Source organism: Podarcis vaucheri (genome assembly GCF_965113315.1).
Source record: "Podarcis vaucheri genome assembly, chromosome: 2".
In the NCBI taxonomy this organism is placed as follows: domain Eukaryota; kingdom Metazoa; phylum Chordata; class Lepidosauria; order Squamata; family Lacertidae; genus Podarcis; species Podarcis vaucheri.
The window spans coordinates 132,509,802-132,531,876 of NC_138760.1; the positions used below are offsets into that span (position 1 = coordinate 132,509,802).

The window sequence follows — 22,075 nt, forward strand, 5'->3', positions numbered from 1 at the left end:
GCAGAGGAAATCCTTGGGACACGTCCAAAAGGCCAAGAGGCAGCTAAGGACACTTGGTTGTAAACAGAACCTCTGAGCACTTTGTGAAGATGGCCCAAATATTGCCATTTTGTTTAGTGCACTCTTCACGTCCTCAGAGGTACTCCCATCTCAGTCTGGGTCCCCACGCACAAAGCTTTCCATACCACAAAGCTGGTTTTTATAATAATATTTTATAGAAAGTTTCAGTGTCCCTGATGCAGCCGAGTACAAATGTTTTTAACATTCAAAACATCATTTTTCCTCCAGAGGAAGAGAAAAAAAAGTTATAGGCAGCAGGTAGAAAGTGCTTGTTGCCCGTGGGCGGCGGCAAGGGGCAGGCGGCAGCCCAACCGGTGCTGCTCAGTCCACAGAACGTTAAGGAAGGTGTTAAAAGGCTCCCGTGAAGAAGGCGTTTCTTGGGCTGAAACTTAAATAGTATAAAAATATATTGGGGACTCTGCAGAGTTTCAGACATGCTGGTGTGGAGAGACAGGAATTGCCTCCAAAAGTACGCGAAAGACGAGAGCCAATTTGCAAGCTGTTTAGGATCGTATATAAAATGTTAGCTGCGCGGTGAGAAGTAGCAGCCTGCAGGAGAGGAAAAAGTGGGGAAACCCCCAACCTTCCTCATCCTGAGATCGCCTCGGGGGTTTAAAACTACAACTCCCCATTGGGTGCTGGTGGGAACTGTAGTCCAAAAGTCCTGGAGTCTCAGAGCTGTGACATTGGGAGGGGACACCCAGGGTCATCTAGTCCAACCCCCTGCAATTCAGGAACCAGAGCTCAATGATACCTGACAGAAGCCCGCCCAACCTCCAATGAATCATAGAATTCAAGTGTTGGAAGGGACCCCAAGGGCCATCTAGCCTAACCCCACGACAGACGGCCACCCAACCTCAGCTTAGAAACCTCCAAGGAAGGAGAAGGCGGTTCAGAAAGACGTTTACGTGGAACCTCCTTTCTTGTAACTTGAAGCCATTGGTTGGGGCTGATGGGAAATTCAGTGCAAAACCCCTGGAGGAGATCCCAACCTGAGGGTGGCTGGGGCGGAATTTGCAAAGTGGCTGTCCGTGTAAAACGGCCGCGAAAAGTCAACATCTTCCCACCAGCATCAGGATTCACAGTGACGTTTCCCCCTCGCTATAGGAAGGACAGATTTTGCCCTGGGTCAGGCCGAACCCTTCCCCACAGCCTCACAACATAGCACTGTCTTTTTAAAAAAAAAAATTAGTGTTAATTTGCACTCGGCGCAGTGCCAAGTGCATCTCAGAGTCACACACACCCTCCCTGAGATATGGGGCAGCGGAGCTTAGCAGAGGGGGCAGTTTGCATCTGGGATCTGCGAGAAACAGCCTCCGACAGGCACAGAATTGCTCCACATTCCCACCGGTCCAAAAAGAGGGAGCCGTTAACGGGGCAATCCGCCAAGCCCTCCCTCCCCGCAGCAGGAAGCGAAGTGCCTCAGGGCTACTTGGCAACCCTCCCATTGACAGCTAAGGCACTTGGGGCAAGTGGGAGGGTGGGGGGGAGGAGCCCAGAGTGAGAGGAGAAGGCGCCCACGGCAAAGAAACAGGAAGCCGGTGGCGACGGCAACAGGAAGCGCACAACGCAGATGGAAACTCTTCCAAGCGCGACACAACATCCGTGTCTTCGACAGCGCAGCCTTCCCCCCTGAGCTAGAGGGGAGGGATTTCACTAGAATCGCAGAGTTGGAAGGCCCCTGAGGATCATCCAGTCCAACCCCAGCGGTCCAAGGTGGGACTGCAAACCTTATTGGCCCCATGCTCTACCTGATGGAGCTGTGAACGGCATGATGAAAGAAAGGAAAGGTGCTGACACTGGAAATCGGACAACGGACTCAGAAACGGAGGATCAGGAGGGGACCGCAAAAATCATCTAGTCCAGCCCCCCTGAGATGGCGGAATCATAGCTAAAGGATCCCAGGTGGCGCTTAAAAAATGGAGGAGACTCTGCCACCTTTGGTTCCACCATCAAGCGGGAAGTTCTTCCTAACGTTTAGCCGGAATCTCCTTTCCCGTCGTTTGCATCCGTCGGATCGGGTCCTGCCCTCTGGTTTCCCTTTCCTTGGGTCCAAGGAGTTAAGGACATCGAGTTCCTCAAAGACTCTAGAAAACCAGGGTTCTCCTCCAGCCAGGCCTGCCAAAGCAGCTCTGCCAACATTTTGCCACTTCTGACACCGCGTTGCAACCCTACGCTGTCCCCAGTCTCAAGGGCAGCGTGGGCCGCCAGCCCCGAGCGAGTGGAAACCGAGGCACCGCTCTGTCCTCCTGCCGCCCAGCTCAAAAGAGGGCCCTTGCTATCTTCCGCCCGGTGGCCTTGATCTTCGGGAAGGTGGCGCTGATCTCCACCCCCTTGGGCGGCTTGGGCGGGGGCGTCGGAGGGGGCGGCTTCTCCCGCGGGCGCTTGGGTCGCAGCATGAAGTCCAGGCAGGTACTGCTCATCGCGTAGAAGACGTTCGCCGTGGTGGGGAAGGCCAGCTCTGCAGGGGCGGTAGGAAGAGAGAGGGAGAGGAGGGGTCAAGGTGGAAGAATGAGAGGAACTGCTCATTTTTGGAGTTCCCTTGTGGAAAAGGAATGGCGCGCCCAAAGCCAGAACCAGGGACTCCTGGGGGCGCAGCTCATCTCCAATCTTAAAAAAAAAAAAACCCTCCTCTATTAGCATTGCTTTCCCAGATCTCTGTTGCTCTGCAGCTTTGCAGAACCCGAGCTGTCGTTTTCTTAAAAACCCAAATACAAAGCCGCAAGATTTTTGCCACTTTGTCAACAGCAGAAGACTGTTCGATTAGAATCTGCTGACAAACAAAGGGAGGATAATAAAGACTTTGAAGTCCATTGGGCAGCCTTGAAGCAGGGGAAATGTTTAAAAGACATCGTCCTCTGTGCTGCTGTGTTGGAAAAATATTTTTTAAGGAAACATTTACAGTGGTACCACGGGTTACAGACGCTTCAGATTACAGACGCTTCAGGTTACAGACTCCACTAACCCAGAAATAGTACCGGGTTAAGAACTTTGCTTCAGGATGAGAACAGAAATAGCGTGGCAGCAGCAGGAGGCCCCATTAGCTAAAGTGGTGCTTCAGGTTAAGAACACTTTCAGGTTAAGGACGGACCTCCAGAACGAATTAAATCCTTAACCCGAGGTACCACTGTATAAGCTGCCAGGGAAGCACCGGAAAGCTAATTGTACCCTAAAAGCCATTTGACGCACTGCAAAATCCCGCGGGCAGCAGTTAAAACCAGTGGCAAAAATGCTTGCAACAGAATTGTAGAGTTGGAAGGGACCCCCCAGAGCTCATCTAGCCCAACCCCCTTTGCAATGCAGGATTCACATCCCCTCAGATTCCCCCCTCCCCACTATAAAGCACAGAGACGGGCCTCACCTCGGCCTTCCGGCAGGAGCTGCACCAGTTCATAGTTGGGGGCCAGGACCCGATCCTGGTTGTGCTTCTCCAGCGCCTTCGCGATCACAACCGGCGCCTTGTCTTGGCTGGTGACCTGCAGAGGGCAGGCAGCAATAGCACAGGGAGAGAGAGAGAGAGAGAGAGAGAGAGAGAGAGAGAGAGAGAGAGAGAAGAAAGAGGAGTTTCAGCCTTTGCCAACTGGGTGCCTCTCAGGATTTTTTGGACCAGGGCCGATTGTGAGTTTATTTCATAAAATTTACAGGCCTCTGGATTGTAATGAAACAAACAAGCCTCAAAGCCGTTTTGAAAAACAATTACAGATAGGTAGCCGTGTTGGTCTGCCATAGTCAAAATAAAGAAATTCCTTCCAGTAGCACCTTAAAGACCAACTAAGTTAGTTCTTGGTATGAGCTTTCGTGTGCATGCACACTTCTTCAGATACATGCACACGAAAGCTCATACCAAGAACTAACTTAGTTGGTCTTTAAGGTGCTACTGGAAGGAATTTCTTTATTTTGAAAAACAATGAAACTATTGGCAGAAACGGTGTGTAAATAACTATGTAAAACCTTAAAAATGAAACAAAAACCTTTGCGGCAAACAGATTAAAACACGCCAACGTTCTACGTTATCTGGGTAGGTCTGTCCAAAATAAAAAGCGTTTTAGGAGGCGCTGTTAAGATCACAGCAAAGGCTGGGTGCCCATCTGTCGGGGGCACTTGAGCTGAGATTCTTGCATTGCAGGGGGCTGGACTAGATGATTTTTGGGGTCCCTTCTGATTCTATGGTATCTGCTTGGTGTCACTCAGCAGGGAGTTCCACAGTCAGGAGCTGCCATGCCGGAAAATCCATTTTATTACAGATGCAGAACGGGCATTACATAGCCCCTGAGAATGGGCCAGTTCAGCCAGTCACAGAATCATATTGAGTTAGTGGGAAGGGACCCCTGAGGGTCATCCAGCCCAGCCCTTGCAGTCTAAGCAGCTGAGTGGCTGCATGTGGGGTCAGACCACGACACAGATAACCTGGTCCCGCGTCATCCCATCATCCCTGTCCTTGCTAGCTAGGAGTGATGGGAGTTGTAGTTCAACAACATCTGGGCACCCACAGGTGGAGAAAGGCTGCCCTAGGGCCGTCTAGGCCAGGCACCCCCAAACTCGGCCCTCCAGACGTTTTGGGACTACAACTCCCATCATCCCTAGCTAACATGGCCAGTGGTCAGGGATGATGGGAACTGTAGTCCCTCAGTATTTATCACTCCTGTTATACAAAAATCTCCAAATGGGTCCGAATGTCAATGTCAATGCGACTGCCATAAAACTTAGGAAACAAGCTGTACTGCCAAAATGATTGAGGTTTTAAATGATAATTTTAGGTTATATTTTAGTGATCAAGATTATACACACACACACACTGCCGCTATACAGTGGTACCTCAGGTTACATACGCTTCAGGTTACATACGCTTCAGGTTACAGACTCCATTAACCCAGAAATAGTACCTCGAGTTAAGAACTTTGCTTCAGGATGATAACAGGAATCGTGCTCCAGCGGCGCAGCTGCAGCAGGAGGCCCCATTAGATAAGTGGTACCTCCGGTTAAGACAGTTTCAGGTTAAGAACAGACCTCTGGAACAAATTAAGTTCTTAACCAGAGGTACCACTGTATCTGAACTGTCTCTGTTGTACCCAATTGCAATTCAATGTATCCCTGTTGTGTTTTACGATTTTCCTGCTATCGTAAGCAAGCCGGAACTGATCTGTGACCGTAATAACAACATTTATTCCACTGTAGTCCCGAAACATCTGGAGGGCCGAGTTTGGGGGTGCCTGGTCTAGAGCAACCTCCTGCCGCGCACGGGGGACAGCTAACAGCTGTTCCTGCGCCCCCCTCCCTGGCCAGGCCCTCTCTTCCCCAGGGGTCCTGCCCCCTTCGCTCACCAAGATGCTTTTGTAGAGGGTGCCGTTGTGCAGAGCCATGCTGACGCGGATGATGCGACAGTCGGAGGGGAGTCCACTGTCCGGGGCGGGGGCCGTGGGGTAGGCTGACCCACAGGATGCCGAGCGCCGGTGGCCCCGGACGAAGGTGCCCCCCACGGCAGGGGGTGGGGCCAAGCCTTCCGGGGAGGAAGGAGAGGAGTTCTCCGGGGCCGTGTCCAGTGAGGAGACGGACGGCCACTTCATACGCTGGGGAGGCAGCGGGAGGCAAGGGTTAGCGAGGATTTGTTTGTTAAATTTCCACAGATCCCAGGGCAGTTAAAAGCATGAAAAAAGCAACATAAAAGCACCAACAGGCAGCTGCTGGGAGGGTAAGGTGGCCTCATTCCAAACCCAGGTACTTTTGAAGGTGGCTTACAAATAAAATGGAAACAGATAAAAGCGTCATAGGAAAGACAATTGGGAAAAAGCAATTAAACGCAGATAGGTAGGTAGATAAGATACATTAGGGTTGCCACATTTCCAGACGTGAAAATCCAGACAGAGCTGCTGATTTTCTGGAGCTTTCTTCTGCAGATTTTATCGCCGTTTTCACCCCTTTTGCCGGGTTTCCCTCGACATTTTGCTGGCTTCAGGAAAATCCCCCCACCCCCGGACGCCATTTTCCAGGCCCAAACCCCGGAAGTGTCTGGGAAACCCTGGAGGTATGGCAGCCCTAAGATAGAAACCAGATGAGAGATTAAAGGTACAGAAAATCACCGTAAAAGCAGCAAAACACCAGCCCTTTCCTTTAAAACCGATACTAAGCAGGAACCTCGTTCTGCTTACAAAGTGAAAATTCCCGCAGAGCTCACAAATCGCAGCTGGGAAAGGACACCGTCCTGGCGCCCCAACTCACCTGGGTCTGGTGCGGTTGCCCCTGGGGGGTGGGGGAAGCAGGTGGAGGCAGCAGGAGGTCTGGCGGGGCTTGCGGGGAGCTGGGCTTGTCCCAGGAGACAAGGGTGCTCATCCCAATCGAAGTGGCCAGGCTGGAGGAGAAAGGAGAAACGTCTGGTGGTTGGGAAAGGACCAGGAGAAGACGTTTCAGCAGGTGAGACCCAGCTCTACCGCGCTAGGGTATTAAGATTCCAGCTGGACACCTGCGATTTGGACTCTCCTTCATGGGAGCAGAGGTTGGGTGAGCTGAGATTCCCGCATTGCAGTGGGTTGGGCTAGATGTCCCTCAGGGGTCCCCCTTCCAGCTCCGCAATTCTATTATTTGAAAAGAAAGCTTCGGAATGAGAGGGCGGGGGGAGAGAAGAGGTGGGGCTGGACAGGTGGCCAGCTGTCATGGATTCTTTTCTGGCAAGGGGTTGGGCTAGATGTCCCTCGGGGGTCCCTCCCATCTCTCCTGGGCCCTTCCTGCCTCTCACTCTGCGCAGTGGGTGATCACCACTGTGGGCTTCACGGGGCGGCCAGGGGTCGCTGCTGCTTCCGCAGGCGGCTCGATTGTGCAGGACAGCTGGTAGCTGGCAGAGAGAAAGAGGGAGAATGTCTGCTTTAAATATTTTACTTTTTAAAATAATAATAATAAATTCCCAGAAGAGAAAACAGCAGCTGTGTTTCAGTCTGTTGCAGCAAAAACTACAGGACAGGATGCCCCCTGCCCCCCATAAACCCCCTAAATCTGTTCCAGGGGCACCCCCAAAACTCCAGACCAGACTGGGAAGGGGGGGGCGGGAAAACCTTCCTTGGAGGTTTCTGACAAGCTGTCTGTCAAGGATTCTATAGCCGAGTTTCCTGCATTGAAGGGCTGGGTGGTCATAAAATCATAGAATCTTCTGAGTCGGAAGGGACCCAGGGGTCATCTAGTCCAACCCCTGCCTTGCAGGAATCTTGGCTCTAGCCTCCATGACAGAGGGAAGGAAGGAGAGCTCACCGCCTGTCGGGGGAGACCGCTCCACTGCCTGCAGTTATCTCTCATCTGGACTACTGAAGGTGACCCGGAAACTGCAACTAATCCAGAATGTGGCAGCTAGACTGGGGACTGGGTGCAGCCACCGAGACCACATAACACCAGTTTTGAAAGACCTAAATTGGCTCCCAGTACATTTCCAAGCACAATTCAAAGTGTTGGTGCCGACCTTTCAAGCCCTAAACCTGGCCCAGTAGATCTGAAGGAGCCTCTCCACCCCCATCGTTCTGCCCGGACACCGGGGTCCAGCACCGAAGGCCTTCTGGCGGTTCCCTCCCTGAGAGAAGCCAAGTTACAGGGAACCAGGCAGAGGGCCTTCTCGGTGGTGGCGCCTGCCCTGTGGAACGCCCTCCCACCAGATGTCAAAGAGAAGAACAACCACCAGACTTTTAGAAGACATCTGAAGGCAGCCTTGTTTAGAGAAGCTTTTAATGTTTAACAGACCACTGTATTTTAATACTTTGTTGGAAGCCGCCCAGAGTGGCTGGGGAAACCCAGCCAGATGGCCAGGGTATAAATAAATTATTATAATTATTATTATTAATAATAATAATAAAAAACCTGCCAGTCTGCTAGCTGCTATTATTATTATTATTATTATTATTATTATTATTATTATTATTATTATTATTTATTCCACAATGTGAACCGCTCTGAGGTTTACAGATAAAGAGCAGTATACAAACTTTGATGCTGCTGATATATGGTCATGGGCTTTTGAGGGGTCAGTCTGCATGATATCTGGGGCGTCCCCTCCACAAATTCCAGCTAAACATTTGCAGAAACGGAGGGGCTCAGGGCATGTTGGGGGTGGGCCGCGTGACCTCCGGGAACACCCTTCCGACCGATTTAGGATTCTAGGGCCAAAGAGCGGACTGGGTTTCGGGTGGGACCCTGAGACCCACCTCTGGCCCTCGCTGAGTCGGGGCAAGCGCTGCAGCCATCGCTGGAGGTGCCGGTCAGGGCTCAGGGCGTAGTTGCGGCAGTTGGCTTGCAGGAGTCGCAGCTGGGTGAGGATCTCAAATTCCTATTTTTGGGGGGGAGACACAAAGAAAAATGGGCATTAATAATAGAAGGTGCCCCCCATTTTTAAGGGGGTGCCCACTGCATGCTCCTCCCCTCTTCCAATGCGGCATGTACCTTGCGGTGCTTCTCAAAGTTGATGTACCCGTTCTGGAAAGAGAAAGAGTCACAGAATTATAGATTTAGTCGAACGCCGAGCAACTCGGGGGGAAGAGAGACGCAATTATTCCAGAAATGAGCGCAAATGCATCCCACGAGACAGCTCCAGCCCCACCAGGGCCAGCGAAAGTGGCTTGCCTCCTGCTTTTCACAGAAGTAATTCCCAAATTGCACTTGTTTTTGGAGTGCAGCCTAAGACCTCCTGATTTGCCCCAATGAAATTGGCTCGCTCATTCATTCATTCATTCATGACTGCTGGGATTCCCACCTCAAAGTGGGAAAGAGCCAGTGTGGTCTATTGGTTAAGAGCGGTAGTCACGTAATCTGGGTAACCGGGTTCGCGTCTCCGCTCCTCCACATGCAGCTGCTGGGTGACCTTGGGCCAGTCACACTTCTTTGAAGTCTCTCAGCCCCACTCACCTCACAGAGTGTTTGTTGTGGGGGAGGAAGGGAAAGGAGATTGTTAGCCGCTTTGAGACTCCTGAAGGGGAGTGAAAGGCGGGATATCAAATCCAAACACTTCTTCTTCTTCTTCTTCTTCTTCTCCCAGGGAAGGGACTCCCTGGTTGTCTCTCTGTGCGAGTTGCCGTTCCGTCATCCTCCTGCCAACCCACCTCTGCATTTGGAGGCAGCTGGGTCGCTTCACCGTAGAATCACAGAAGGGACCTTCCAAGGTCATCCAGCACACCCTACAAGGCAGCAATCTCCCCCAAAGCCTCCCTGACAACTGGACATCCAACGTCTGCTGAGAAACCTCCAAGGAAGGGAGAGCCCTCCGCCTTTCGAGAGAGTTGAGATTCCTGCATTGCGGGGGGTTGGACTGGATGACCCTCGGGGGTCTCTTCAAAACCCAAAATTCTGTAGTTCTACGAGTCTGCTCCCCTGTCGAATGGCCGGCCCGGGGTTGGCGTCTCCCCGCCTGCCACCTGTCCTCACCTGCAGCCTGTTCCGTGTCGCTGCGTCCAGCATCACCAAGTCCTTGAGGAAGGTGCCCAGGTAGGGGACCACGCCCTGCGGGGAAGAGATCGAGAGAGGAAGGAGGTCAGAGACGGGGAGACCCCTGCATTCCTGGCCCCTCGGCCCTAGCCCGCCTCCCCTCCTCTTGAAGTCTGGGTACCACGGGGCGATGCTCCAAAGATCTCCGCTGCTGCCTGCGCTGGATCGGGTCCGCCCCAGCCCCTCGAGGGTAGCCATCCTGTGGGGAGCAGAAGAGAAGAGAAGAGAATTCAGAACTGCATTATTTTAGGATAAATTGCATGGCGAAATGTGCAAATCGGTCCAAATTGCATTCAAAAACCTGTTCAGGAGTAGGGTAGCAGGAGAATCCCTCGAGAGGCGAACGACTCTCCCCCATTGGAGGTTTTCAAGCAGAGGCCTAGGACCCTCGTACCTACGGGACCGCCTCTCCCAGTCTGCCCCACGGAGAGCCTCAAGGTCCATAAATAACAACACCCTAGTGGTCCCAGGCCCTAAGGAAGTTAGATTAGCCTCAAGCAGAGCCAGGGCCTTTTCAGTGCTGGCTCCGACCTGGTGGAACGCTCTGCCTCATGAGACCAGGGCCCTGTGGGATCTGATTTCTTTCCGCAGGGCCTGTAAGACAGAGCTGTTCCGCCTGGCCTTTGGCTTGGAATCAACTTGATCCCCTTCCCCTTTTTCCTTTTTCATTTCTCCTTCTGTATTGGAACTCCTATTTGGGGACTTCCCTGGCTTTTTTCTGGCCCACATAGGACCAGTCCGGATAGTTGGCCTTGGTGAAGACTTGACGTTTTTATCCCCCAAAAAGTTTTTGATTTGAGTTTCCACTGAAATGAGGCTGCATTTTAATCTTGTTTTTAAGTTGTATTTTAATCAATTGTTTTTATACCTGGTGTTAGCCGCCCTGAGCCCAGTCTTTGCTGCAGAGGGAGGGGTATAAATAAAAATGATTATTATTATTATAGAGGCTGGATGGCCGTCTGCCAGGGACTCTTTCGCTGCAATTCCTACAAAGCCCTGAGTCTCAGGCCATGTCCCGGATTTCGGAGACAAGCAGAGGAACACTTGACACACCCCATCTGGTTTTATTTCGGCACCTGAACTTCAATGTTTGTTTTCACGGGCTGTTTTCTTTCCTGTGTTCCCTTTCCGCTCGTGAGGAGCCGCCTCGGAAGAGTTTGTTGCCCGGAAAGTGAGGACTGTAAGCACCGATGGTGCAAAAACAAACAAGCCGAGTGAGAAGGTTGGCTCAGAGATGCAAGGGATTGCCTCAGGATAGGATATGCAATAGATTAGGAACTGCAATTCGCAAAAAGTCAAAGCCCTGAACATTTTTATGCCGGGGAAAGCCAGTGTGTGTGCGTTTAAAAGTCCACTAGACATCGAGAGCCAGGGTAGTGCAGTGGTTAGAGTGGCAGAATGCGACCTGGGAGAGAATCATAGAATCTTGGAGCTGGAAGGGACCTAGGGTCATCTAGTCCAACCCCCTGCAATGCGGGAATCTCAGCTAAAGCATCCATGACAGATGGCTACCCAACCTCTGCTTTAAAATCTCCAAGGAAGGAGAGTCCACCACCTCTCGTGGCAGCCTGTTCCACTGTCAATCAGCTCTTACTGTCGTATACTGGAATCTCCCTTCTTGTAACCTGAAGCCACGGGTTCGAGTCCTCCCCTCTGGAGCAGGAGAAAACAAGCCTGCTCCCTCCTCCGTGGGACAGCCCTTAAGATATTTGAGGTTTCCCCTCAAGTCTCCTCTTTTCCAGGCTAAACATACCCCAGCTCCTTCAACCATTCCTCATGAGGCTTAGTTTCCAGACCCTTGACCATCTTGGTCCCCCTCCTCTGCACACCTTCCAGCTTGTCAACGTCCTTCTTGAATTGTGGTGCCCAGAATTGGACGCAGGGTTCCTAGTGTGGTCTGAGTAAGGCAGGATAGAGCGGGACTCTCACTTCCCTTGATCTGGACACTAGACTTGATGCAGCCTAGAAGTGCATTAGCTTTTTTTGCTGATGCCACCACACTGTTAAGTTTGTGATCCACTAAGACCCCTAAACCATGCATAGGCAAACTAAGGCCCGGGGGCCGGATCTGGCCCAATCGTCTTCTCAATCCGGCCCGTGGATGGTCCAGGAATCAGTGTGTTTTTACATGAGTAGAATGTGTCCTTTTATTTAAAATGCATTTCTGGGTTATTTGTAGGGCATAGGATTTCATTCTCTCCCCCCCCCCTTCAAAATATAGGCCGGCCCCCCCGCAAGGTCTGAGGGACAGTGGACCGGCCCCCTGCTGAAAAGCTTTGCTGCCCTGGATCCTTCCCACATGCACTGCTAGTCAGCCAGGTGTTTCCCATCCTCTATTTGTGCATCTGCTTCTCCCTTCCTAAGTGCAGGATCTGACATTTGTCCCTGTTGAAATGCATTCTGTTAGCCTGGGCCCAATTCTCCAATCTGTTACGGTCATTTTGGATCCCGATTCTGCGGAGAACGTGGAATAAACACCTGGAAGAGGAGCCTCCGGCTCTGGCTATAGTTGTCCTCCTCCGAGCAGACGGCGCTCAGCTCCTCATAGCAGCGGAGGGAGTCCCTGGGGGGGGGGGAGAGAAGAAGAGTAGGGCAGTCTCAAAAGGGAACCCCCTCCCTCAACCCACCCCAGCACTAAAATACAACAGGGACAACAGGTCAGCCAGGCCACCTTTAATGGGCTGCGCCCAGAAATGGAAACAAGAGGAGATTCCGACGGAAAAAGAATGGCAAACAAAACAACAGAAAGGATTCAAAACCTGCGGGACCAGAGATTTACAGAAGATTGGAAGAAATATACGAATTATTTGAAGAGCAACCGCATTACCAACAAATTACGCTAGTAGGACTACAAGAAGCTGTGTAAGGAGAAATCTGTGAAGCGTTGCAAATTAGAGAAAGAACAGTGATATTCGTTATGAATTAAAAGTAATGGAAGAAGTGGGAAATGTGGATTTAGAGATTAGATTGGAAGATTTTCAGAGGAGATTGATGAAAAATTGTATTAGATGTCAAAATATGTTTATGTTTTAAAAAATTGTATAAGATGTCAAAATGTGTTTAAATATGCTGGAAATTAATAAAAAAATATATAAAAAGAAGTTTAATGGGCTGCACCCCGCCTAAGAGGGATCCGGCTTGTGTCTTTGTAGGGAGCTCCCTAGACACCTCTGCTGCATTGGTTAGCTGTGATTCTGGGGTTGGACTAGATGACCCAGAGGTGTCTCAACCAACCCTACAATTCCAGAGGGTGCCTGGCAGGGAAGAGAAGCGCTTTGGGAGGAGGGCCTAAGGATCTGGGCAAGAAGAGGGGAATGGCCAGGGCAGGTGGCTGCCTGGTTTTTGTTGCGGCCAGGAAGAAGCTCAGGGTCTCAGAGACGGGTGGGTGGGTGGGTGGGGGTGTTTTTCTGCGAGGGGAAGGAGCTCTGAAGCAGAGGATCGGGGCCCACCTGGATGTCTCCTCCCAGGTCCTCTTGAGGCGATGCAAAGGGGTGGACTTCAGGGCAGAGACGACGGCATAGAGAGAGGAGAAATTGCGGAGGAGAAAACACTCCTGGGATGGGAAAGAGAAAAGAAGAAAAGGGTCTGTCAACCGCCTTCCTGGGAGGTTTTTATGCAAAGGCCACGTGGTTAAATCTAAACAACAACGACAAATGCAGCTTATAAACATTCCAAATAAATAGATAAAGCAGCAGTTGGCAAACACTGCTCCATGGACCCAGAAACGTTGCTGTTGCTTGTTTATTGTTATTATTATTCCTGCCTTCCCATTCCAACTCCACGATTGCATTCTGGATTGCTCAGTCGGTAGAGCACAAGACTCTCAATCTGAGGGTCATGGGTTCGAGTGCCGCGTTGGGCAAAAGATTCCTGCATTGCAGAGTGTAGGGGAGTGGGGGGGGTCAGGTGGGATTGCTATGAGGAATTATGAAAAATGAAGCAAGCCATTGTGTCAGCAATGCGTTGACTGGGTTTGATTCATTGACAACAGTTTCTGATCAAATCCTACAGGCCTCTCCACCTCGGCCATTTGCTTTCTCTACACCTGACAGGCACGTATAAACATTCTGAACCACAGGTCAGTTGCTTCATCAGGAATCCTCAGTACATAAAGTTAGTAGGTTACGTTGATGTAGTTTAATCTTTAGATAGATCTTAAGGGCCAGGAAGAGAGTTCACAAGGAGATGGCAAATACTGCCATCCTAACTCCTGTTTACTCCTGTTTATGACCTCCAGGGTTTTGTATTCCTCTAGTCCTGTTTTATTTACTCTCAGATATGTATGCATGCTCAAAGTAGTCTTTGTAGTTAAAAGAATTTCTTCTGATCTGTCCCACGTGGGGTTTTTTGAAATACTCAGAGGAAATCTGATTGGTTCTTATGAACACTGTGTAAAAAGTTCTTTTGTGAATAAAACGACCTGGGCCAAGGGGTGGACAGAGGAGAATTATTATTATTGGCACCTCCTCCCAGAGTCTTGCTGGTCAAGCCTCGTGTGTATTTTATTAATCAGTCTCCAATCCTTCCTTGCTTTGGGAACACTACAGCAGAGGGCTGGGCTGGATGACCTTCGGGTGGCCCCTTCCAACCCTAACCATTCAATGGTTCTATGAATTCTATGAATTCCATCATTCTGTTATGATTTCAGCCTACCCAAAGCGGCTTATGGCGCACAACACTTAATCCAGCACAAGGCCGGAAAGGGGCAGAAGGAACCGCGACGCCCTCCTTGTGAGGAGGACTCACCTCTGCCACGCGGATCCACTTCTCCAGCAGCCGCGCCCTCTGTGCCGCCCGCAGCTCCGTGTCGCCCAGGCAGGAGGAGACGACAGCGTTGGCCACGCGGTTGAACTGGGCCACGGTGGCGCGGACGGAGGGGCAGGCTCCCTCGTGGCCCCTCTTGTCCCGCTGCGACCACAGCTGGCCCTGGCACTCGTGGGGCACCAGGCGCAGGAAGAGCTCCTGCTGGGAGAGAAGAAACTGAAGGGGGGGAGGAAGAGAGGAGAACCCCCCCAAAAGCCCCCAGTCCCTGGCAGGCTGGCTTAAAAGGAACCCGAAATCTGTGCCCCTCAAACGCAGGCTCACGAATGGCAAGGGATTCTCTGACCAGGAAGAACAGTTTCTGTTCTTTTATTATTATTATTATTATTATTATTATTATTATTATTATTATTATTATTATTTTTACCAACCACCCAAACACAAACAGTGAAAACCCCCAGGCAGCTGATACATTGGGTATACAATATTCAATAATATACGTTTTCAATAATATTCAATGATAACATATTCAAATCAACCATATGTGCACTTCTAAATACCTTAACACTCCTCCATCCACAAGGTTTATTTAACTTTTAACATTTTAATTGCCCCAAATGGTTCAAACCTACCCAAATAATTCAATATCTTCTCAACATATTCAATAATACAGTGGTACCTCGGGTTAAGTACTTAATTCGTTCCGGAGGTCCGTTCTTAACCTTAAACTGTTCTTAACCTGAAGCACCACTTCAGCTAATGGGGCCTCCTGCTGCTGCCGCACCACCGGAGCACGATTTCTGTTCTCATCCTGAAGCAAAGTTCTTAACCCAAGGTACTATTTCTGGGTTAGCGGAGGCTGTAACCTGAAGTGTATGTAACCGGAAGCGTATGTAACCCGGAGTACCACTGTATTCAATAATAAGATATTCAAATCAACCATATGTACACTACTATATACCTTAACACTCCTCCCTCCACAAGGTTTATTTAACTTTTTAATTACCCCAATAATTCAATATCTTTCCAGACCAGTCCTCCTCTTTCTCACTGACAAACAAGAACAGCTTTCATTGACGGAAAGCAAAACCTCCTAAATCTCCAGTCCTCATGCCCGAAGAGGTGGAGGGTGGGCTGTGACAGAGGCAGAAGGAGGGTTGTGGAGCTCATCCAGACCCCCTGCAGGATCCCCCCAGGCCCTCTCCCCTGCCCCACCCCCGTCACACTCACAGCATCCTGCGCGGTGAGATGAGCGGCCACGTCTTCCGCCTGGAGCCCCAGGATGTAGTGGGGGTCTGGGGGCCCTTCGTCCATGATGCCCTCGTCCTCCCGGGGGTCCTCCTGGCCCTTGGGGGCTCCCTCTTGGCTGGCTGCCAGGAGGGTCTTCTCGGGGTCCGATCCGCTACCCAGCGCCCAGCGCAGCCAGGCTCCCAGCTGCTCCTTCAGGCCAGCGTCCAGCCCCACAAAGTCCTCCGGGTACCCGTCCAGCCAGGAAGACAGCAGAGACCCCAGGGCCCTGGGGGGAGGGGAAAGGGGGGAGTCTGTGACTGCTGGGATCCCAGGAAGCCCCCCCCCCATCCCAGCACAACAGCCAGTCAGAGAGGCCCATTATGGGAAGTGGGATTCGAACCCCCAAGAGCCCTCTCTCCCTTTCTGTGGTTTCCAGCATAAAGTCATAGAATCGTTGGAAGGGTCCTACTGGTCATCTAGTCCAACCCCGTTTTCCTCCAGTTGTATCGGCCTCTTCGCCTTCCCTCCGAATGAAAAAGCCCCAAATGGATGACTCAGTCCGTAGCTCCCAGAGTCGTGAGTTCCCACCATGGGGGAAAGATTCCTGAATTGCATTTGACGACATTGCAGAGAGGCACAGGTCAATTCTGTATCCAGGGCAGCTGTCTCCCAGCTCCATCTGGTACGCAGGATGAGACCCTCCCTGCCCGCAGACTGTCTGGCCAGAGTGGTGCATGCTCTGGTTATCTCCCGCTTGGACTACTGCAATGCGCTCTACGTGGGGCTACCTTTGAAGGTGACTAGGAAACTGAAATTAATCCAGAATGCGGCAGCCAGACTGGTGACTGGGAGCGGCTGCCGAGACCATATAACACCGGTCTTGAAAGACCTACATTGGCTCCCAGGACGTTTCCGAGCACAATTCAAAGTGTTGGTGCTGACCTTTAGAGCCCTAAACGGCCCAGTAAACCTGAAGGAGCATCTCCACCCCGGACACCTGGGTCCATCTCCCGAGGGCCTTCTGGCGGTTCTCTCCCTGCAAGAAGTGAGGTTGCAGGGAACCAGGCAGAGGGCCTTCTCGGTGGTGGCACCCGCCCTGTGGAACGCCCTCCCAAGGAAATAAACAACTACCTGACTTTCAGAAGACATCTGAAGGCAGCCTTGTTCAGGGAAGTTTTGACGTTTTATTCTGTTTTTAATGCTCTTTTGAAAGCCGCCCAGAGTGGCTGGGGAAACCCAGCCATATGTGCAGGGTATAAATAATAATAATAATAATTACTATTATTATTATTTGCCTGGATCCCTCTGGTGTCCCTCCAAACTCTCCCACTCTATGGCTCTATGACCTTTCCAGCTGCCCTGTCCTGAACCCGTCTCAGAGACACCCTACCCTCCCAGATCAGGGAGTCTCTGGTGACTCACTCGTGCGAGGGAGCCAAGCCCACGTGCCCTGGCCTCGCCCCCGGCCCCCACCCCAGTCCACGTGGCTCACCGCCAATCCCTCCCGGGAGCCCACGGCAAGACCAGACGCAGCCGGCAAGCGCCTCGTCTCTCCGGAGGGCGTTTCAGGGAGGGTGTCGTCTCCCGCACCCGCTTCCCACTGAAGGCTCAAAGGAGCAGCCCTGCTTGACCCTCTCCTGACCTAATGTCCTGTCTCCGAAAGGGGACAGCCCAGGAGGACAGTCTCCCAGGCCAGCAGAAAATATCTATATTCTGCAAGCCGGGAGGAGAGGGGGGGAATGACTGGCTATTTTTGTGTCCGTTTGGCTTTTTTTTTTTTTGCTTAAACTACTTATTTGTGTTTTAATCTTGCATTTTTATCTAGTGAATTGCCCTGAAAGCTTTTGATGGACGATATATAAATCCTAATCCTAATAATGGAATAGATGTAAATCCTTCATCAGTGGTGAACTGATGGATGGTTTTTCATTTATTTATTAAAAATATGCATATACACCAACCTATCATTAAAAAAAAAAAAGAGGTTTACAACAAGATAACAAGGCAACTTTTTAACATGGTCTTGTGCGAAGAAGGTTTTATGGTTTTATTGCTATAAACGGCTTGGATTATCCTTTTTGTATGATACAAAGCGGTACAAATATTTTCACCAAGGCGTAAACAAGCGGGATTTACTCCTGAGTAGACATGCGAGAGCCACTTCGGGAGGTTGCAGGACCACCTGCCCTAGATGCTTTCGCTGAGATCCCTGCCTGGCGGGGGCTGGACCAGATGACCACAGGGGGACCCCTTCCAACTCTACCCTTCTCTGTTTCTACGTATGGGACTGCACTAATGTAAGGCCATCCAGAAGCAAGGCTGGAGACGGAGCTCAAACCCGGAACCCAAAGGCTTGCGACGACCACTGTGCCTCTGAGCATGTGCCGAGTTCAGGGACCTCTGAGGTTCCCGCACGGCAAGGGGTTGGGCTAGATGACCGCCAGGGTGCCTTCCAGTGCTACGATTCAATGACCGTACCCAGTTCATAATCATAACACGAACACAGGCAGCCATCCTTCTGGTAGAGAGCGGAGAGAGTCCAGAAGCAGCTTAGGAATTAGCTCGGAAGATGGGATTTGGGCTGCGGAGGGGGATATTTCTTTTGGGGAGGGGGCTGTTATTAAGTGCTCAGGGGAGCAGGGAAAAGGAAGAAGGCACCCACTCACCGCTGAAGGTCTGCTGTTTCCGGGGTAGCGTCTGAACTCGAACCCACAACCGCCTGCAGCCTGCCGGGGGGGGTGTGAGAGAGAAAAACCAAGGGACTCAATAAATTAAGTAATCCTTCTACTCTCTCGCCCGGCCAGCAACCCGCCACCTCTCCACAGCCTCAGGCGGCTGCCCAGCAGGCAGAAACCCAACCGGTGATGTTCTGTCCTTACCACGAAAACTCAGCAATGTTAACGATGCTGCACAAGCTGCACCTGGTGGGTTTCCGCCTGCGGACCAAACAAACAGCACTGCCAACGTTCCCCCGCCCCCCAGACCATCTCCCCTCCATTGCAAACCTCTCGAGCAGGAACCCCAGGACCAGGCCGGTGGTGGCGAACGTCCGGTAGGTGGCCAGGAAGGCTGGCACGTAGCAGGTGTCTCCGAGCGAAGGGGCTTCCAGAAGGTGCCTGGCCAGGCGGGGCAGCGATCCAGCCTTCAGCACCCGAGAGCGGCCGGCCGGGGACTCCGACACCCCCAGCGCCAAGGCATCAGCAGCCCCCGGGGGACCCGAGGCGCTTGGCGGCTCCTCGCCCTGCGGGGGGGGGGGCAGAAATAGAAAGGGGTGGGCTCCAGTGACAAGGAAGGAGGCTCGGTTTGTGAGCTGCAAGTTGTGGATTTCTTAGAAGCGGTTCCCTGAACAGCCGGCGGGTTGAGCTGGATGACCTCTGGGGGGTCCCAACCAATTTTTCAATTTCATGTAAACAGAGGTAGCCTCCTCCTCCTCCTCCTAATCTGGCCTGTGGCAGGTCATTCCCTTGCTTGGCTTACGCACCCCCAGGGCCTCTAACTGTTGCACGGCAGGCAGAAATTCAACAGGTGACGTTTCGCCAAATGCCACGGAAAGGCAGCAATGTGAGCGATAGGCCTTTTAACATCGCTTCTCTTCCTTTGGCAATATACACCCCCAGGCATGGGGCACGACTTACCCCAGAGAACAGGCTGGCTTTGTTGGCGCCCCCCGGCAGCCGAGAGCTGACGGTGTAGATGGCGCCTTCCTCCTTCTCCTCCCACAAGGTCACTGGGGGCTGCGGTGGGGGGAGAAAAAAAGAGACATTTTAGCCCGTGTGCAATTCCTGCCCACCCCCCAAGTTGCCACCAGAGTGCTCCTTCATTTATGTCTATTTATTTGTGGGTCTGCGGCATTTCCGTCCCAGGCTGGGAGAAGGCAGCCTGCCAGGATTTGAACCCAAGTCCTCAAACCACGGCACCACCTTGGCTTCTGACCCCCCCCCCATAAAACCCTCCGAGCCTTACCTTCACAGGCAGGCAGTACCAACGGGTGCGGGTGAGGATCCCCCCCTCTGCGGAGCCCCCTCCCGGCTCCAGGCAGCCCCCCAGGCGGAGGAAGACCTTCATGGGGGTGGCAGATCACACACCCCCTTTGCACCCCTCCTGCCCCCAGCTGGAGAAAGTGGGGGGGTGTCCTCTTTGCTGCAGAAGATGGGCAGAAAGAGGGTTGGGATGGGGGGTCCCAGGCTGAACTCCCGGCCCCCCACCCAGGCCTCGTGTGTGTTTCTCTCCTGCCTCCCTTTCGGTGTCGGTTCCTCTCCTTCCGCTTGGCAGGATTGGGCCCGGCCCCTTCCCCGCCCTGCAGAGGACTTCCCCAAAAACAGGCCGAACCAGATTCCACTTCTCTCTCTCAGCCAACCCCCCCAACAACAACAACAACAGGGCCTTTGCCTGGAAGCCCCGCCATACACCTGCACAGCTAGGCAGCAGGCAGGCAGGCCGGAGTCCAACAGGTGCAGCTGCCAGCTGGGAAGGCGTGCCCACAACACCGGATCAAAGGTGCTCAGCTCCAGAGCTTTGTCACCTGGGCAACGGAGCCACACGGTGGGTCAACAGAGAGCAGCAGGCAGACACGCAAACACACACACACACACACACACATGCACCTGTCCCAGCCTGCACACCGGCAATGCAAACAGATGCACTGCGCCAACCCTGCAGTGCAAGCCGGCGGAGGGGGGGGCAGCGCGATCACGACCCCCAAGCGGACCAGCCCCACACAATGAGGCGGGCGGGCGGGCGGAACTCCTGTCTGCAAAGGGGGGTCACCTCTGGAAGCAGCCGGCGGGGGTTGGACTAGATGACCCTGGGCAATGCTGGGATTGGCCAGAGGTTTTTAAGCAGAGGGCTAGGGCTGAGCTGGATGACCCCGGGGGTCCCTTCTATGGCTCGTGGGCACGGGCGAGGGAACTCTTGAACCCAGCACCTGCCAAGCATACCGGCAGAGAGTAACTCCTGCGTGCGTCCCCCACCCCACCCCAACAAACACCTCCCTGCTGCTACTGACCTGCTCCGGAGTTGGGGGTCCTCCGCACTCCGACTCGGGGGTCCTGCTCCGGAAAGCGCTGAGGGTCACACCGGCGTCGCCTCCCCCGTCCAGCAGGTGGCGAAGAGAGCGGGGGAACATCCGGACCCCCTAAACCCTCACGCCCGAGGGCAGCTGGGGGGGGGAGAGAGAGAGAAGCAGGGGAGGGGGTGTTTTCCCCCAAGGTGTTTTTTTGGGGGGTCTCCCACCCTATAGCTGGGGGGAGAGAGAAGCAGGGGAGGGGGTGTTTTCCCCCAAGGTGTTTTTTTGGGGGGTCTCCCACCCTATAGCTGGGGGGGGAGAGAAGCAGGGGAGGGGGTGTTTTTCCCCAAGGTGTTTTTTTGGGGGGTCTCCCACCCTATAGCTGGGGGGGAGAGAAGCAGGGGAGGGGGTGTTTTTCCCCAAGGTGTTTTTTTGGGGGGTCTCCCACCCTATAGCTGGGGGGAGAGAGAAGCAGGGGAGGGGGTGTTTTCCCCCAAGGTGTTTTTTTTTGGGGGGTGTCTCCCACCCTATTGCCCGTTTTCACCCCAAAGCCTAACTGCAAACCCGCCTCCTCTTAAGGGCGCTTGCGACGAGGGTCCCACAGGCAAGAATCCCACCCCAAAACTCAGCCCCTCAACCGCTTGCAAGAAACTCTTGCCTCCTTCCCTCCGTTCACTTGCACGGGGGTTGGAATGGATGACCCCTGGGGTCCCCGCCCTCCAACTCCACTCCAGCTCCTGCTGATGATGCCTCGCCCCCCCCTCCCCTGGGGGCCAGCCCTCTCCCTGCCGGGTCTCACCTGGGTGCTGGAGGGCAGGACCCCATGGGGTGCCGCTGGACTGCGGGGCAGGGACCCAGGAGTCCGAGTGCCCCGTTGCTTTCCCAGGCGCCGGCCAAGGGAGGGGGCAGGATGGAAAGTCCGGAAGCGGAGCGAGCTGGGAGCGGAGCCAGGGACAAAGTGAAGGAAGGGGAAACCGGAGCCGGACTCCCTGGGAGCGGAGCCAGGAGGCTGGGGAAAGCCCGGGACTGGATTCCGCCTCGGGAAAGGAGCGGGAGAGGCCGAGTAGAGGAAGCCCTGAGCAGCCCCAAACCACGGAACTGGAGTTTGCCCAGGAATGGCTAAGGGAGATCTGGAATCGGAGTCAGGAAGCAGAAGGAAAACCTGGAACCGACCTTCACGGACTGAGGGTGGCAGGCGCAGAGCCCAGAGGGGAAGTCGATGCAAACGAGGCCAGCTTCAGTGAAAGCCTGGGGTGGAGCACAAGGAGGATTGGGCTGGCGTGAGTTATGCCAAACGCAGAACTGGATTCTGAGTGTGGAGCCCCAGTATTGAGAGAGGGATTGGTCCTCTGACTTGACAGGAGAGGGCGGGTGGAAAACGTGGAACCGGCTCGTGCAGGGAAGCTGGGGAGGTGTGCAAATTGCTGGAACAGCTGAGACTGCCGCCTGTGTGTGTGACTCCACAAAATGGTGTGGACCAGGGGTCTGCAACCCGCGGCTCCGGAGCCGCATGTGGCTCTTTTACATCTTTGCTGCGGCTCCGGGGCAGATACTAGCGAGGGGAGGAGG

At 53.1% G+C, this 22,075-nt stretch overlaps 1 protein-coding gene across 2 annotated transcripts; it reads right to left on the reverse strand.

The window, feature by feature from the left end:
• Positions 1-193: 193 nt before the first annotated feature.
• RGL2 (ral guanine nucleotide dissociation stimulator like 2) lies at positions 194-21,529 on the reverse strand. 2 transcript variants are annotated; one of them, XM_082211276.1, is made up of 18 exons: positions 21,306-21,529; positions 20,507-20,659; positions 19,137-19,235; positions 18,507-18,742; positions 18,168-18,227; positions 15,502-15,787; positions 14,257-14,472; positions 12,960-13,063; positions 11,989-12,073; positions 9,632-9,709; positions 9,451-9,525; positions 8,473-8,505; positions 8,238-8,359; positions 6,791-6,886; positions 6,277-6,406; positions 5,382-5,627; positions 3,422-3,536; positions 194-2,521 (listed from the first exon to the last, which is right to left on the reverse strand). In XM_082211276.1, exons 2-18 carry the CDS (start codon positions 20,624-20,626, stop codon positions 2,322-2,324), a joined length of 2,301 nt encoding a protein of 766 aa, XP_082067402.1. In that variant the 5' UTR covers positions 20,627-20,659; positions 21,306-21,529; the 3' UTR covers positions 194-2,321. The 2 variants fall into 2 exon arrangements, with proteins under 2 accessions (XP_082067402.1, XP_082067403.1); XM_082211277.1 differs by lacking the exons at positions 20,507-20,659; positions 21,306-21,529 and adding an exon at positions 19,465-19,834.
• Positions 21,530-22,075: the final 546 nt, after the last annotated feature.